Below are 14,357 nucleotides of genomic sequence, written 5' to 3'. Positions count from 1 at the left end.
TGAAGATCTAAATTTTCATCTAAAATTCTAGTTGATTCCCACCTTACGAATAATTTTAAAATGTGTTGATAAAATATATTTTTTTTAAAAGGAAATGTTAATAAAATTTTAAGGGTAATATTTCAATATTTTTTTTTAAAAAATGATTTTAGACAAATGACAAAGTCCATGGGATCTTTTGTGTGTATTTTAGCCTAAATTTTACAACTTTTAATTTAGTTATAGGAAAACTTTAATTAATAATTCTAAACTTTGAAGGAGTGTCCATTAAAGATCCAAACTATTTAGGGGGTGTTCGAGGTAAGGAATTGATTATTATAATCCTAGGTTATTATAATTTAGTTATAATAGTTTGTATTTGGATATAGATTATTTTAGTTTGAGTTATTATAATATGTATTTGAGGTGTAAACTATTTCAGTTTGAGAATAAAAGAGTAAACACTGTAGCAAAGAATAAAAAAAATGATGAATGTAAAATAGGAAAAATTGTACCAAATAGTAAATATTGTACCAAATGGGGATTTTAAAATAGTGTTGACCGTAACTAATAGGGAATACAAAATAGTATTTACTATAACAAGAATGGTTATTATCGTCTTAGGATAATTTTTGTCTCAAACACGCCCTTATTGTATCAATTAAGATCAACCCTACACACCATAGATGAATTAATTTAGAGACTTCGTTAGAATTCATTTTAACATCGTCAATACATAATTTTCTCACATATATAAGACTTTTTTCAATGCAAATGGTATCATGACATTATAGAGACAAATTTTGGAATCAATTCTCATTAACATGAGATATTAATGCCGTTTTTTGTCCATAACAAAGATAGTAATTAGTGTTGCCAATAAGAGCATTGCTCAACTGGCATATTGTTTATATTATCAATTTCGTGGTTCGAGATTCGATTCTCCCACCCCACACTTTAATTATAATATCTTTAAAAAAAATAGTAATTAGTGTCTACTAAGCTATGCTTGAAGTGAGTACTTTTTTTATATTATTACTATTAACTATTGAAACTATCAACTAACTCTATATAATATCGTCAATTCCATGATCAATGTAAGAAAATCTCTTACCATAACATAAAATTTTTGTTCACATTTGGATATTTCCATCGATTTTTTTTTTACATATTTATGGGTTGATATCAAAAGCAGAAGTGAATCGACATTTATATTATATCGTAAAAAATCCACGTAATAAATTATACCATAAAATGTCACTAATATATATACCATATGAATAATAAACTGCTATCTTGTTTACAAATCATAAAATGTTTATCTACTAATTTAAATATTTTTATTGAATATTTTGTTTTTAATACTTTTAAAGATCCATCGACATTGATATTTTATTAACATTTTGATAAAATAAGATTATGACATTTTGTCGACATTAAGGGGGTGTTTGGGGCAAAGACTACCTAAGATGATAATAACCACTTCTGTAAATACTATTTTGAATTCCCTAATTAGCCACAATCAACACTATTTCAAAACTCTCATTTACTATTTGTTACAATTTTTACTATTTTACATTCATCATTTTTTTTATTATTTACTATAGTGTTTACTATTTCCTTTATAAACTAAAATAGTTTACATATCAAACACATACTATTCTAACCTAAACTAAAATAATCTACACCTCAAACACAAACTATTATAACTCAACTATAATAATCTAGGACTATAATAACCAACTCATTGCTCCAAACGTTCCCTAACATTTTAAACTTTTAATGATAACTCAACCAATTAAAATATAAGGTTGTTTTCAAATGTAGTAAAATAAACTAAAATATTGATAAATATAGTAAAATTTCATTACATAAGTCGCGATAGACTAGAATCTTTTTAAAAAATATTTCCCATTATTTGTAAATATTTCATTTAAAATAATTTTCCAAAAATATATACTTCGAAGTTCGACCAGAAGATATTCAAATGCCGAGTGTTTCTTTAGAAATCTGAAATCACATACCGGTTCAACTAAACCGCCGGGTTTTCCTTCCATCTTAACCACGCCAGTCGAAAGATCCTTCAGCGACGTTTTTTTGTCCTTCTTCTCCACCTCGCTGCACGCTAGGGCAAAGAAGAACAGAGCTTCTTCCACTCCCAATTGTCTTCTGTTTCAGCTTTTGGACTCGTAGACATGCCATTCGTATCGGAAATTCAGAGACAATCTGATTTCAATCACTTTCCTTCTACCACTCCCATCGTTATCGACAACGGCGCCTCTGCTTTTCGCATCGGGTATCTCCATTTTTATGGCTTCAACTCTTAGAATAAGCAGCACGAACTTTATTTTTTGTGTTTACATTCTTATAAACCGTGTTCTGTTTGATTCTTTCAGATGGGCAGGAGAGTCCGACCCTCGCGTTATTTTCCGTAACATTGTCCAGAGACCTCGCCACAAAGCCACTGGTATGCCTACTTTTGAAGAATTTACACTTCCAAAGTAAAATGAAGAAGGAATGTTTGGTGGATGTTTACAATTGGGGCTTAGTTTGGAGATGTTAGTGTTTCATTCTTACCCCACTTCCACTTCTGCGGAAAATATATTGTTCTTTATTGAAGTGTAATCGGTTTTTCTTCTTATTGTAATTTAGGTGAAACGGTTACTATAGTTGGAGATCATGATCTGTCTTTGATGAAATACTTTGATTGCACACGTTCAGGTCCTCGCTCTGCCTTTGATGGCAACGTTGTTTATCAGTTTGAGATTATGGAATACGTAAGTTGGATTACTTTTTTTGCAATCGCCACTTTTAATTACGACCTACGTGTGTGAACTAAACGCGTTGTCTGAACTTGTTAATTTTATTTGAACTCGGAGATAATCATATGTGGGCAACAAATGTAATGCATAAATATTAGGGCAATGAATATAGGTGTCGGTGCATACTAGTGTGTTCTTATATGAACCTGGAGAATATAAAGTTGTAGCTTTTTAATATTTCCTTGCATCTTTTAGGTTCTTGACTTTGGATTTGATCGGCTAGGAGCAAATGGGCCGGAGGTAATTGTCCAAACATTAAGTTTCAACCTCCTTCTGGTTCCTTGTTCTGTCGTTCCTCATTGCTTTCTTTCTCCACTTCTTGTTGGTAATGCTTACCTTATTTTTCCAGTCTGATTGTGGACTCCTGTACCCCCACCCCTTTAATTTCTCTCATAATCCTCCTATTTTGGTAGACCTTTGGCATATCTTCAGTTTCGGTCTACCTCATCAGGATAAAGGCTGTTTGTTCGGGAACATTGGTTTTGTGCTCTTTGGAATATTTGGTTGGAAAAGAATAGGAAAGAACCTTGGGTCTAGATAAGACTTGCTTTGTGGGAAGAGATTTGGAGTTTGGTATATTTTAGCATAGCTCATCTCTTTGAGTGCATTTTTTTAAATTTCTTTATGGAAATTTTGTCATTTTTTTTTGCAATTACCAACAACAATTGGGGATCCTTATTGCAGCTTCAGAGGTCATATGTGGTGAAATGAGTGTTTTGATTCATAATCTTTACTTGGATTTAAAATTGCAGATAGTTTAGACATTAATGATAGTAGTATAGAATACAACTTGAACTTGGTGAAACAGGTAGGCAGTATTAGTATTTAATTCAATATTCATTATTCTTGTTCGTTACTAGTTTAACTCCAATGAATGTTTTTCTTTGTTTTTTTCCCCAAATTTGAAGAACTATTTTCCTTACAATTTCAAATAATGCTAGTCTTTACTTGTCCCTGATTTTTTATCCCGATGAAGTTCTTAATTTGATTTATGTTCCTTTGAGGGCAGAACAGATCAATCACCCTGTCCTGATAACAGAATGTGTATGCAATCCAGTTCAATCTCGTAGTAAAATGGCAGAGCTTTTATTCGAGACCTACGGAGTTCCTTCGATAGGTATAGTCCTTGTTGTTGAATTTACTATGCTCTCTAATGACTGAGAACCATAATCTTTCCGACGTTATGTTTTCAAGCTCTTTACTGTTGCTGTCCTCTTCTGCTGGACTACAGGTTAAAACTTAATGTATTATTATGTCTGACTAGTCTCACTAGACATAAACTACAATTATTTTTACTTATAATATTTGGCTCTACTTCCTTGCTATATGTTTTTACCTTTCCCTCTAACTTTACTACAGCATTCGGTGTTGATGCGGCATTCAGCTATATGTACAACCAACAACTTGGGATATGTGATAAAGATGGCCTTGCTATATGCCCAGGATTTACTGCAAGCCATGTTATTCCGGTTTGCTTTATTCTTTCATTCTCTTACTAGTTCATAGAGCTCACGAATACATTGTTATTTTTTCCTCACACACACACACCCACACCATTGTTTTCCTTTCTCCTATTATTAGAGTGAAGTTGTTGGTTCCAATTCAATAAGGGTCAAGTACCTGGTAGAAGTTGGTTTTCTTACTTCTATGTTTGTTGCCACTGTGTGTATGAGCTTTCTTGCTTGTGATGCATCAAGCTGTTGATCTTTCTGACTTTATAAATGCTTGAGTTGGTATTGATATCATTTTTAGTCAATATGAACTTTTTGCTTATGATGCAACTGTGTATTGCTGTTGATCTTATTTTTAGTTTGTGTTAATATTATTTTTTGTCTATTAATTTTTCAATTCTTCAATTTGTGCATATTTATATTTTGTTGATTTGAGGTTGAGTGTTTAAACTCTGTCAACTTTGATGTTTCTTGTTGTGCTATTCATGCATAGATTTTATAATTGACTATTGTGAACTGCATCTAGGACACTCGATTTTAATGTAGAGTCTTAAGATTATTTTATCAATGATTTTATTATCAGTTCATTGATGGGGAGCCCGTTTATAAAGGATGCTGCAGAACCAATATTGGTGGATATCATGTGACTGATTCTCTAAAGCAACTTCTTTCACTCAAATATCCTCATCATATGTAAGTAGAATTCATTTAACATATTTAGTGGGTGTAAAGTTGGCAAAAAAGATGAAATTTTTTTTCATCTTTTTAGTTGATGCAACAGGGCCCGATTCACATGGGAGAAGGTTGAAGATCTGAAGATGGAGCATTGCTATATAGCTTCAGATTACGCATCAGAAGCTCAATTGTTTCAGGTAGTCTTCTTGGCTTTAATACTATTTTAATCACCGTCATTGTGTTGTATCTGTCCCATCATTCAGTTTGACTCCTATATCTATGAACAGAAAGGGACCAAGGAAGCAGAAGGGAAAACTAGGTGTTGGCAGCTCCCATGGATTCCACCACCTACTGAGGAGCCTCCTTCAGAAGAAGAGATCGCAAGAAAGGCTGCAATTAAGGAGAAACAAGGTCAACGATTGAGAGAAATGGCTGAAGCAAAAAGATCTTCAAGGATCAATGAACTAGAAAATGAAGTCCGTGGTTTAGAGTTTCTTTTGCATCAGCTTGTGCAAGTGGCAGAGGATGATATTCCATCTTTCTTGTCAGAAACTGGGTACATCTCTAAGCAGGAAATTGAGTCTGCTCTCACCAAAGCAACACAATCTTTGCGGAAAGCAAAGGGTGAACCGAAGGATGAGCCGGAATCTGAGGATCATACAGATGCTACAAATGAAAAGTTTCATCTTATCAATGTCCCTGATGATGTGCTTTCACCTGAGCAGGTAAAAGAAAGTTGTATATGCATGATAAAGACATGAATGTTTTATATATTTGTTTATTTTTATTGTTTACCGCTGTCATACATTGTCTAAATATGATCATGTTACTTGGCAGATCAAGGAGAAAAGAAGGCAATTGTTTCTCAAAACCACATCTGAAGGACGGCAGCGAGCAAAGCAAAAACGTTATGAAGTAGAGTTAGAACGAGAAAGGAGAAACCAGCTAGATGAAGAAAGGAGAATGTACGTACTAATGTCTTCCAGCCTTCACAATTTTAGTCTCCAGGGGAAGCAAATTATTAATACTGCTGTGCTGGAAGTTACCATTGTTCAGTTGAATGTTTCACTACGGTGCCATTATACTGGATTTGTTTCTATGAACTTCCCCTTTCTATTTCTTGTTTTGTAGGGAGAATCCTGAACTTTATTTAGAGGAACTGCGTGTCAAATACAAGGAGCTTTCTGAAAAAGTGGAGCAGCGAAAACGACTCAAGACTAATGGAGGCCATGCAAATGGGAATAATTTGTCTGGAGGAGTAGGACGTGGTGAGAGACTGAATGCTGCCCAGAGGGAGAGGATGCGGCTTTTAACGACAGCAGCCTTTGATCGTGGGAAGGGTGAGGACACCTTTGGTGCAAGAGATGAAGATTGGCAGCTTTATAAACTGATGAGCAAAGATAACAATGACGATGACGATGAAGGCCCCGATGAGGATGAAGCTGAATTGGTTCGTTTATCCTCTAGGCTCCAGGTCAGTCCCCACTTACTAAGTCTGCTTTACCTATTACTGAATTTCAATATCTTGATCATGAGTAAGTGAGATATTAAGTCTAATGCATACTACTGTTATTAGGACATAGACCCCACTTTTGTTCCTAAGTCAGATGTTCAACCGACTGAAATGCCCAAATTTCGTCCACTTACCAAAGAAGACTTCCAGATAGTAATGGGGGTTGAAAGGTTTCGATGCCCTGAAATTCTATTTCATCCCAACTGGATTGGAGTTGACCAGACAGGATTAGATGAAATGACTGGCGTCTCATTACGGAGGTTGCCATCTTACAGTGACGATATTGCAGAAAGATTAACCAATTCAATACTCATTACAGGAGGGAGTTGTCTTTTTCCCGGCATAAGGGAACGTCTAGAAGCTGGAATTCGGATGATTAGGCCATGTGGATCACCTATTAGGGTGGTCAGAGCGCTGGATCCAATTCTCGATGCATGGCGAGGGGCCTCTGTCTATGCTGCTGCTTCACAATTCACAACACAGACTTTCAGTAGGATGGATTATTATGAGAAGGGCGAGGACTGGCTTCGCAGATACCAATTACGGTACTCAATTTAGTTACGTTTAAGTTTGCTGATGGCAGCTGTATCCTTGATAATTCATGTTTAATTGATGTATACTACTCACTACTCCGTGATCTGACATGTTTCAAATATAATGTTGATAATTAATACATGTCCTTTGCAGATTACCTGCCATTTCAACAGCCATGTATTTATTTATTTTTAGGTGAATGTTTCCTTTTTCAACCTCGTACTTCACTAATTGAGCAAGTTAATTTTGGTCTTAAAATTTAGCTTTGTTAAATTAGACATTGAGATTGCATTAAAAGAAACTTAATATCTAAATCCATTCATATTTAAATTTAGAGTAAATCATGAAAAAAAATAATAAAAGGCCTTAGGGTCAAAATATTACCCAACAAAGATTTACAGTTGAGTTTCATGATATTGATAGAGTACAACAAAACTGAATACACTGAATGTCTAAACACAGAAAGAATTCTGTTAGAATCTCATTATTACAAGAATCATATTTACAAATGACAACGGTTCCCAAATGGGAAATAAACAATGAATCGAAGTGTGAGAATACAAGAAATTAAAATCATGCTTACAATTTGTCTTCCTTGATTGATTACAGCAAAGTGTCAAATATACCTAGTATTCCTTTTTACATTTTATGTGGGAAATTTCCTTTAGACGACATGCCTAACTGCTGGAGCCCTCAATAGCCTTCACAACTCCAGCTTGAAGATGCTTGCCACCGTGTTGCTTTGCCTGATGTTGTGACCAATAAGCATGCGCAGCCAGCACCCGGTCCAGAAGTTCTTGTGGAACAGGCTCTCCCCTTCGCTGCTGAGGCGATATTCTTGCCGTGTGAACCAAGGTTTTCCATTTATCCTGCAACACATCCCTCATCAGTTTAAAATTTTATGTCGAGTAGTCATCGATCACCCTAACACATGTTGAGACAGAAAACAACCTTCAAATCCACATAAGTTCGGTGATCTGCATTCTCAAATGCACGGAACTTAACATCCCGCCACCTGCAAAAAGGTAACACAGTTTAGATTGGTTTAAACTCCTGCTTTGTGGTGAGGTTGATTATGTTGTTAGGGAGCATTGGCAAACCTTCCAGTTCCAAGCTCCTCAACGGCCTGAACCAGTGCTTCTACTTCTGAAACAGAGAAGGGTCTCCTGGTTCGACGCTGTACAACTTCTGAACGTTTAGATTTTGGATTCAAGGGAACTACAGCTAATGCTTCCATATTCATTTCTGGAACAGGAATCAAAGCTTTGCAATCTTGTAAAGAATTATCAGGTAACTTGTCAATGCTGGTAGTAGTCAGTTCATGTTTACTTTCATCTTGGGAGTTGGTCAATGTAGTATTAGGTAAGGTGACATCTAGTATTCCCGAGCTCGAAACAGGATTTACAGGAGAGCTGTAAAGAAATTGACACAGCACATATGCTATCAGACCGAAGCTAGCAATCCAAGTATAGGAAATCACTAGAAAACAATTATAAAAGTTTCCAAGACCTCCGAAATCTCGTGATAGAATGAAACAAAATGTAATGGTAATACCTGGGTAGAAGTTCAGTTGTGTCACATGCTAACATCTGAGGAGGATCCTCAGGACACAAAGCCGGTGTAGTATTATGCACAAGATTTGGCTCCAGCGTGAAACCAACGGTATCCAAATTATCTTTACAAGTAAGTCCTGTCTGCAATAGGGTCCTGTTATCATCTCGAACCTTCTTCCCATGAACAAGAACCCCAACGTGTAATCCATCCTTGAGAATAGCAGTTACTGCCTCAAGTACTATCTTCTGTAGAAAGTTACACAGCATAAAAACTGCTTTAGTACCAACATTCTTCATTCACTTGAGGAAGTACAAATTGATGGTTTCTTGTCACTTTCATCAACAGTAAGTTTTTACATTGTGTTTATAAGTTAAAAAATAATAATAAGGTGAATTGCACTTCATTTTACCTTTAGTGAACCAACGGTTGCATTTTCAGGGACATCGATGAATAACTCTGGCACCTTGAATGATCTAATGCTAAATTTTACTACTGTCGAACAATCGAGCAGGCGATGAGAAACCAGCTGTATGTTACCAAATTTGCAAGATGGACAAAAGAAAGATGTTGAAATGCATAGAAACTTTCATACCATGAGTATCTTTGGAGAGGAAGGATGCTTCTTGACCTGATGATGTTGACACACAGGAAGTTTATGAGATTACTGGAGAACAAAAATGTTGGTTTTACAAGTCATAAAGGACTCTAAATTCAAGTAACCAGTTAGCTAAGGACCTTCATGCAATATTGCAGCTAAGCCGGACTTATCGTTGTGGATGCTCTTTTCGGGAGAATTGGTTACACTTTCACTGCTCATTCCTCCATCAGAGTTCACCATGGAGCTTCGGTCGGAAAATCTCCTCCTTTTGTAAAGACTATCACCCTGGTACCTCTCACTGTTAAAATACAGTTTCCTCTTGCGAAAAGGGTTTCGTGCTTCTTCATCTATAGATTCTGTTGTGAAAGTGAATTGAAAGATACAAATACGGACATCACATTTCAAATTGAGCGAATTAAGACAAACTTGAAAATGTGGTCAAACTATTTCACACATACACCTCAAAATTGGTAGAAACAACAACAACAACAAAAAAAAAATCTCACCAGATCTAGTAATCTCACAGTCCTTCAGCTTTGGAGCTGCTTTCCAGTGTTTGGAATTCAATAACTTCCTTATTCGTCGACCTGCAATTCGTGATGGAGGTCTATACGAGTTTGAGTGAATGCTAGATTTATTGGACCTAAATTTTTCATCATCGTCTCTACTTGCTAACTTAAAGTAATTCCTATATCTGGAAAATGAACTACGAATGGCATCGGTCGACAAAGGTAATTTAGTTTTGAAGCTTGAATTGGCCATAGTTGGTGATTTTCCATAGGACTTCTTCAAATCCTTAAAATTGTGTGAATGAGCCATATTTTGAAATCCAATTCCAAATCCTTTGGCCTCATGTTCTTCATTAACAATGTTCATACCAGTATCCGTTGATTCTAGAAAATCAGGGGAGCCTTCCTCTGGTTTCGTGTGATAATCTTCGAACTCCGTCTTACGAATCACAGGCTTAACATCACCACAGGCCTCGTCCAAGCTGTTAGAATTTACGATTACTGAAGTACAATCCAAAACAGTATTATTATCTACATATTGGAGTTTCTTCAGATTTTGTTTCTGATCAGTCTTCTCTAAATCAAGATCACAACTTTGACTGCTACCAGCATCACAACATTCCACCTTAAAAGCTTTCTCTTTGTTCGACCGTTCTTCCTTGACGACATTTGTGCCAATCACCGAGTGGTCTCCATCCGACGTATTACTATATGCCATACTTTCGCCATCCTGCAGAAGCTTCCCTGCTAAAGAAGCCAGCAATTCAATCGCGCAGATCTGGCCATCCTCGAAATCTTTCTTTCCATGAACCTTCTTCTAGAATCAAGGAGGACAAAACTTGAGTAGCAGTTCAACAAATCAGAGAGATATATAGAGAGAGATCTGAAGATTCAATTTTACTCACTCTAAGAGATCTCGGACCTCTCGGCACGGTCCAGTCCGAAAAGCCATTGAATCCATTGTCCAATCTCTTCTTCATCACCATGTCTTAGGCATTCATTGTAGTAAAAACTCATCAAACACAGAGAGATTCGCCAGTTTCACTGCCAATCATCAAAACAACAGACCAAAATCGTTCAAATTTGAAACTCTATACCATCATACACAAATACGAATACGACGAAAAGGCTGCTACAATTAGCTTTACAACAACAATGTCAAAGCAATGATCTTATCTTTTTCCCCTGTTAAACCCCATCTAAACAAAGGAAGATTTACCAAATTTCACAATGTCAGCAAGAAAAAAGGAAAAACCCCCAGATTTAGAAATCAAAGAACATTCAAAATTTCAATGTCACAAACACTTGTCGATGGTTGTGACAGGGAAAAAAATCTTGATTAGAGAAATGAAAAACCTCTAATTCCACTCGGAATAGGCAAAATTCAGAATTGAGAATCAAAACCCATTTCCAAAACCACCAAATCAAAAACCCCCAATTCATAAGTTGCTTGCTTCAAGAAACATATAAACCAAACAGAGAGCATCGGATCAACCGAAACCAAACCGATTTCAAACAATTCAACTGGATCCGATCTTAAACCCGACATCATAACTTTCGAACTTCAGACAACTTCTGAAGACCAAATTGTTCATAATTCCGATAGAAATGTCACAGACAACAAAAAACCCATCGAAAACAAAGCAGAATCCAGACAGATTCCCATATTTTCCGAGAACAAAACAACCCGAAGAACACGACCCAAAAAACAAAATCCAAATTCCGAAAATCTCTGAGCAAAAAAAAAAAAAAAAAAAAAAAAAAAACTCACCTGTAGAAGAAGGATCTTAATGATTCAATCAAACCCAAGATCCAAATTCTAGCTGAGATTTCAAATTATGAGAAGAAGAAGAAGAATGTAAGAAAATTACAGAAAATTGAAAGGGAAGATCCAGAATCCAGTGGAGGGAAAAGAAAAGAGATCCATGAAATTATTAAGAACACAAATCCCAATAGAAAGAAATTGAAAGAAGAAAATGAGAAATAATTTTGAATGGGTAAATAAAAAAGGAATTGGAGAGGAGAAAAACCCCTGTTTTGTGAAGAAAAGAAAAAAACCAAGAACATAAACAGTGGCTAAAACCTCTTACAGACATATATCCTAAAATGTTTGACCACAAAACCGGCACATCCAGTGGACAGCCATCGTGGTAACCGGCTATATCGGGTTAAACCCACCAAAACCCTTTTTTCTTTTCTTTTTTTTCTCTTTTCTTTTTTCCGTGTAAATATCGAGAGACTGGTTCTTAACGTAATAACTCCCACTTCTTCTAACTTACCTTTTGACACGTGGCACTTTTTTTTTCCCCATACGCAACCTCCTTAAAAAAAATTAATAATTAAAATAAACCAACAAAGAAAAAATAGTGGTTCTCTCTTTCCTCTCTTTTTTTTCTTCCCTCAAATACCATCAACAAAATAATTAAGTTAGTATCTAATTTTTTTTTAATCAAAATCAAAATTTTACTTTTTTTAAAAAAAAATAATAAGAATGACTCGAATCGATAATCGATTAGAGAAATAGTTGTTTGATAGTTTGTTATATTCATCATCTAACTCAAAATGTTTTTATTCAATTTTTTCATGGTATATAGATTTGATCATTTTGTTTGTTATATCAATCAAGTTTTAAGATACTATATATTAAAAAAATGAGAAATGGGTAAATAAAATGATTATGCATGAAAACAAGATTGATTAATGGATGTGAATTGTCTAGTCATATTCAAGGTTAAGTGGAGAATTTGGTGGACCTAATTTCAAAATAATAATTATGATTGTAATTGTAATTTAGGGGACAATTAGAAAAAATAAAGAAATAAAAAGAGAGATAATTTGAGAAAATTTGAAATCTATGTGGTAAAGAGAGATGCGTAAGAGTATGGATAAACGAGTGGACCAAAGTGGTTTGCGGATATCCCATTAGTTTTTTATTTTTTTTTATTTTTTTTCTCTTTTCAAATAAAATAAAATTAAATTAAAAGGGTTGAAAAAAAGAAAAAAATAATAATAAAAGAAAAAATAGGAAATTTGCATTATCCGTGTGGGACACGTCTCGTCCAGACAGGTGGATAGATAAAGCGCGCTTTACTATACGCCAATTGTTATTTTAACGGATAGGCCCTTCGTTTATCTCCACGTGTCCCTTTTGGGCCCCACATTCACTCTCATGGACCCGGTTTTACGGGTCGGGTTTCCATACAATTTGGAATATATTCTCTACTATTTTTTTTTATTTATTATTATTATTATTATTGTTGTTTGAATTAAAATACCATTTTGGTCTTTGTATTTTAACATTTGTTCGATTTTAGCTTTTACGTTTTCAAATGTCTCACTTTAGTTAATTTTTAATAAATTTTAAAATTTAGTCTTTCAAAATTAATTTTTACCGAAATTTGTTAAATAATAACAATAATTTTCATGCAAGGAATTAAAAAATATGAATGTATTTTCAAAAGTTATAGTAAAAATCCTAATGACAAAATTTTTTCTTAAAAAAATCAAGAATAAATTATATGTGGAGACTAAATTTAAGATTTATTAAAAGTATTGTGACTATAATTGGACAACCGAAAGTATAAATACTAAAATTGAACAATCTTGTAGGGACTAAACTGGGATTTTAACTTCTCTTTTTCTGGTTACAATATCATTTTGGTAATCATACTTTTAAATTTGTTCAATTTTAGTCCTTGTAATATTAATATATCTTAAATTTAGTCTCTCAAAATTAATTTTTATCGAAATTGATTAAATAATAATTACAATTTTCATGCAAGAAAATAAAATGGTGAATATGTTTTTAAAATTTGTAGAAAAAGTGTTATAAATAATTTTTTTTTATATAAAAAAACTAACAATTAACTAGAAGTAGAGACTAAATTTAGGATTTATAAAAAGTAGCGTGACTATAATTAGACAACTGAAAGTATAAATATTAAATTAAACAAACTTCAAAATATAGAGACAAAATTGGGAATTTAATTATTATTATTATTTTTCTAGACAGAGGGGTAGCATCATGTCTATATTTCAATCTTTATCTTCTTTGTGGGACAATTTTTTTTTAAGTTTGAGTTGATTAGAGCCCTTTAATAATGCAACTCAAAAGTGTTGAGGTTTAACTCAATCTTTATAGACTACAGCTACTATTGAACTTTAATGGTTGTGGGTTTATGGTTTATAGACCACAAAATACCATTGAACTTTTTTTGGTAGGTTCTGTTTTTCTAAAAATAGTTTTTGAATTATGTGTTTTAAATTTGTGAACATTTTGAATTTTTTTTATAGTCTTGTTTTAATTTTCCATTTGAAAAATTGAAAATAGTTACCATGAAAAAGATAAATAACAACAATAAATATTGATTTCATATCTTAAAACACATTTCATTTTTGTTAACATTAAAATATATAAATAATAAATAATAAAAATACATAGATGATAATAATTATGAAAAAGTTACGGAAAAAACTTTTAACGGCGGTTTGTTTTTGGGAATGTAGATAATTGAAATCTTTAAATGTCCGAAATCATAGATGTTTGAAATTACAGATGCTCGATATCCTTAAATAACTATGTTTGTTTTGTGGAAATATTTTTGAAGATATCTGAAAATACTTATAATTATGTTTGTTTTCCAGGATTTCTACTAAATATCTTAAATTTACATAATGTTCCAAATATGCCTTTATGACCATTTATTAATTTATAATTAATTT

The 14,357-nt window shown here is 33.8% G+C and overlaps 2 protein-coding genes across 8 annotated transcripts; one reads left to right on the top strand and one right to left on the bottom strand.

Annotated features, from left to right (window-relative positions):
* The first annotated feature begins 2,006 nt into the window (after positions 1-2,006).
* On the top strand, positions 2,007-7,146 carry LOC120080607 (actin-related protein 5). 5 transcript variants are annotated; one of them, XM_039035331.1, is made up of 12 exons: positions 2,008-2,275; positions 2,376-2,446; positions 2,701-2,756; positions 2,997-3,041; positions 3,816-3,918; positions 4,161-4,270; positions 4,836-4,945; positions 5,034-5,124; positions 5,215-5,652; positions 5,765-5,892; positions 6,059-6,401; positions 6,504-7,146. In XM_039035331.1, the coding sequence occupies exons 1-12, from the start codon at positions 2,175-2,177 to the stop codon at positions 6,996-6,998; spliced, it is 2,091 nt and encodes a 696-aa protein (XP_038891259.1). In that variant the 5' UTR covers positions 2,008-2,174; the 3' UTR covers positions 6,999-7,146. The 5 variants fall into 5 exon arrangements, with proteins under 5 accessions (XP_038891258.1, XP_038891259.1, XP_038891257.1 ...); XM_039035329.1 differs by having other exon boundaries at positions 2,632-2,756; XM_039035330.1 differs by lacking the exon at positions 2,997-3,041 and having other exon boundaries at positions 2,007-2,275; positions 2,632-2,756.
* Positions 7,147-7,340: 194 nt separating this feature from the next.
* Positions 7,341-11,711, bottom strand: LOC120080608 (telomere repeat-binding protein 4-like). Of its 3 annotated transcripts, none has more exons than XM_039035336.1 (10): positions 11,407-11,711; positions 10,541-10,679; positions 9,633-10,452; positions 9,264-9,482; positions 9,121-9,156; positions 8,938-9,017; positions 8,529-8,773; positions 8,075-8,386; positions 7,926-7,989; positions 7,341-7,843 (listed from the first exon to the last, which is right to left on the bottom strand). In XM_039035336.1, the coding sequence occupies exons 2-10, from the start codon at positions 10,619-10,621 to the stop codon at positions 7,652-7,654; spliced, it is 2,049 nt and encodes a 682-aa protein (XP_038891264.1). In that variant the 5' UTR covers positions 10,622-10,679; positions 11,407-11,711; the 3' UTR covers positions 7,341-7,651. The 3 variants fall into 3 exon arrangements, with proteins under 3 accessions (XP_038891264.1, XP_038891262.1, XP_038891263.1); XM_039035334.1 differs by having other exon boundaries at positions 8,938-9,020; positions 11,407-11,710; XM_039035335.1 differs by having other exon boundaries at positions 8,938-9,020; positions 9,633-10,449; positions 11,407-11,710.
* Between the last annotated feature and the right edge of the window lie 2,646 nt (positions 11,712-14,357).

Source organism: Benincasa hispida, chromosome 6 (genome assembly GCF_009727055.1).
Source record: "Benincasa hispida cultivar B227 chromosome 6, ASM972705v1, whole genome shotgun sequence".
Taxonomy (NCBI): domain Eukaryota; kingdom Viridiplantae; phylum Streptophyta; class Magnoliopsida; order Cucurbitales; family Cucurbitaceae; genus Benincasa; species Benincasa hispida.
Note: the sequence above shows the minus strand (reverse complement) of the source record. Positions and strands in the feature narration are given on the sequence as shown.

Excerpts from the sequence above, each read along its gene's own strand:
- LOC120080607 (XM_039035329.1), top strand. The coding sequence starts at position 2,175 with ATGCCATTCGTATCGGAAATTCAGAGACAATCTGATTTCAATCACTTT. Across the intron at positions 5,893-6,058 it reads CTAGATGAAGAAAGGAGAAT|GGAGAATCCTGAACTTTATT; the intron begins GTACGTACTAAT and ends CTTGTTTTGTAG. Across the intron at positions 6,402-6,503 it reads GTTTATCCTCTAGGCTCCAG|GACATAGACCCCACTTTTGT; the intron begins GTCAGTCCCCAC and ends TACTGTTATTAG.
- LOC120080608 (XM_039035334.1), bottom strand. The coding sequence starts at position 10,621 with ATGGTGATGAAGAAGAGATTGGACAATGGATTCAATGGCTTTTCGGAC. Across the intron at positions 9,157-9,263 it reads AGCTGCAATATTGCATGAAG|GTCAAGAAGCATCCTTCCTC; the intron begins GTCCTTAGCTAA and ends CAACATCATCAG. Across the intron at positions 7,844-7,925 it reads GAACTTATGTGGATTTGAAG|GATAAATGGAAAACCTTGGT; the intron begins GTTGTTTTCTGT and ends GATGTGTTGCAG.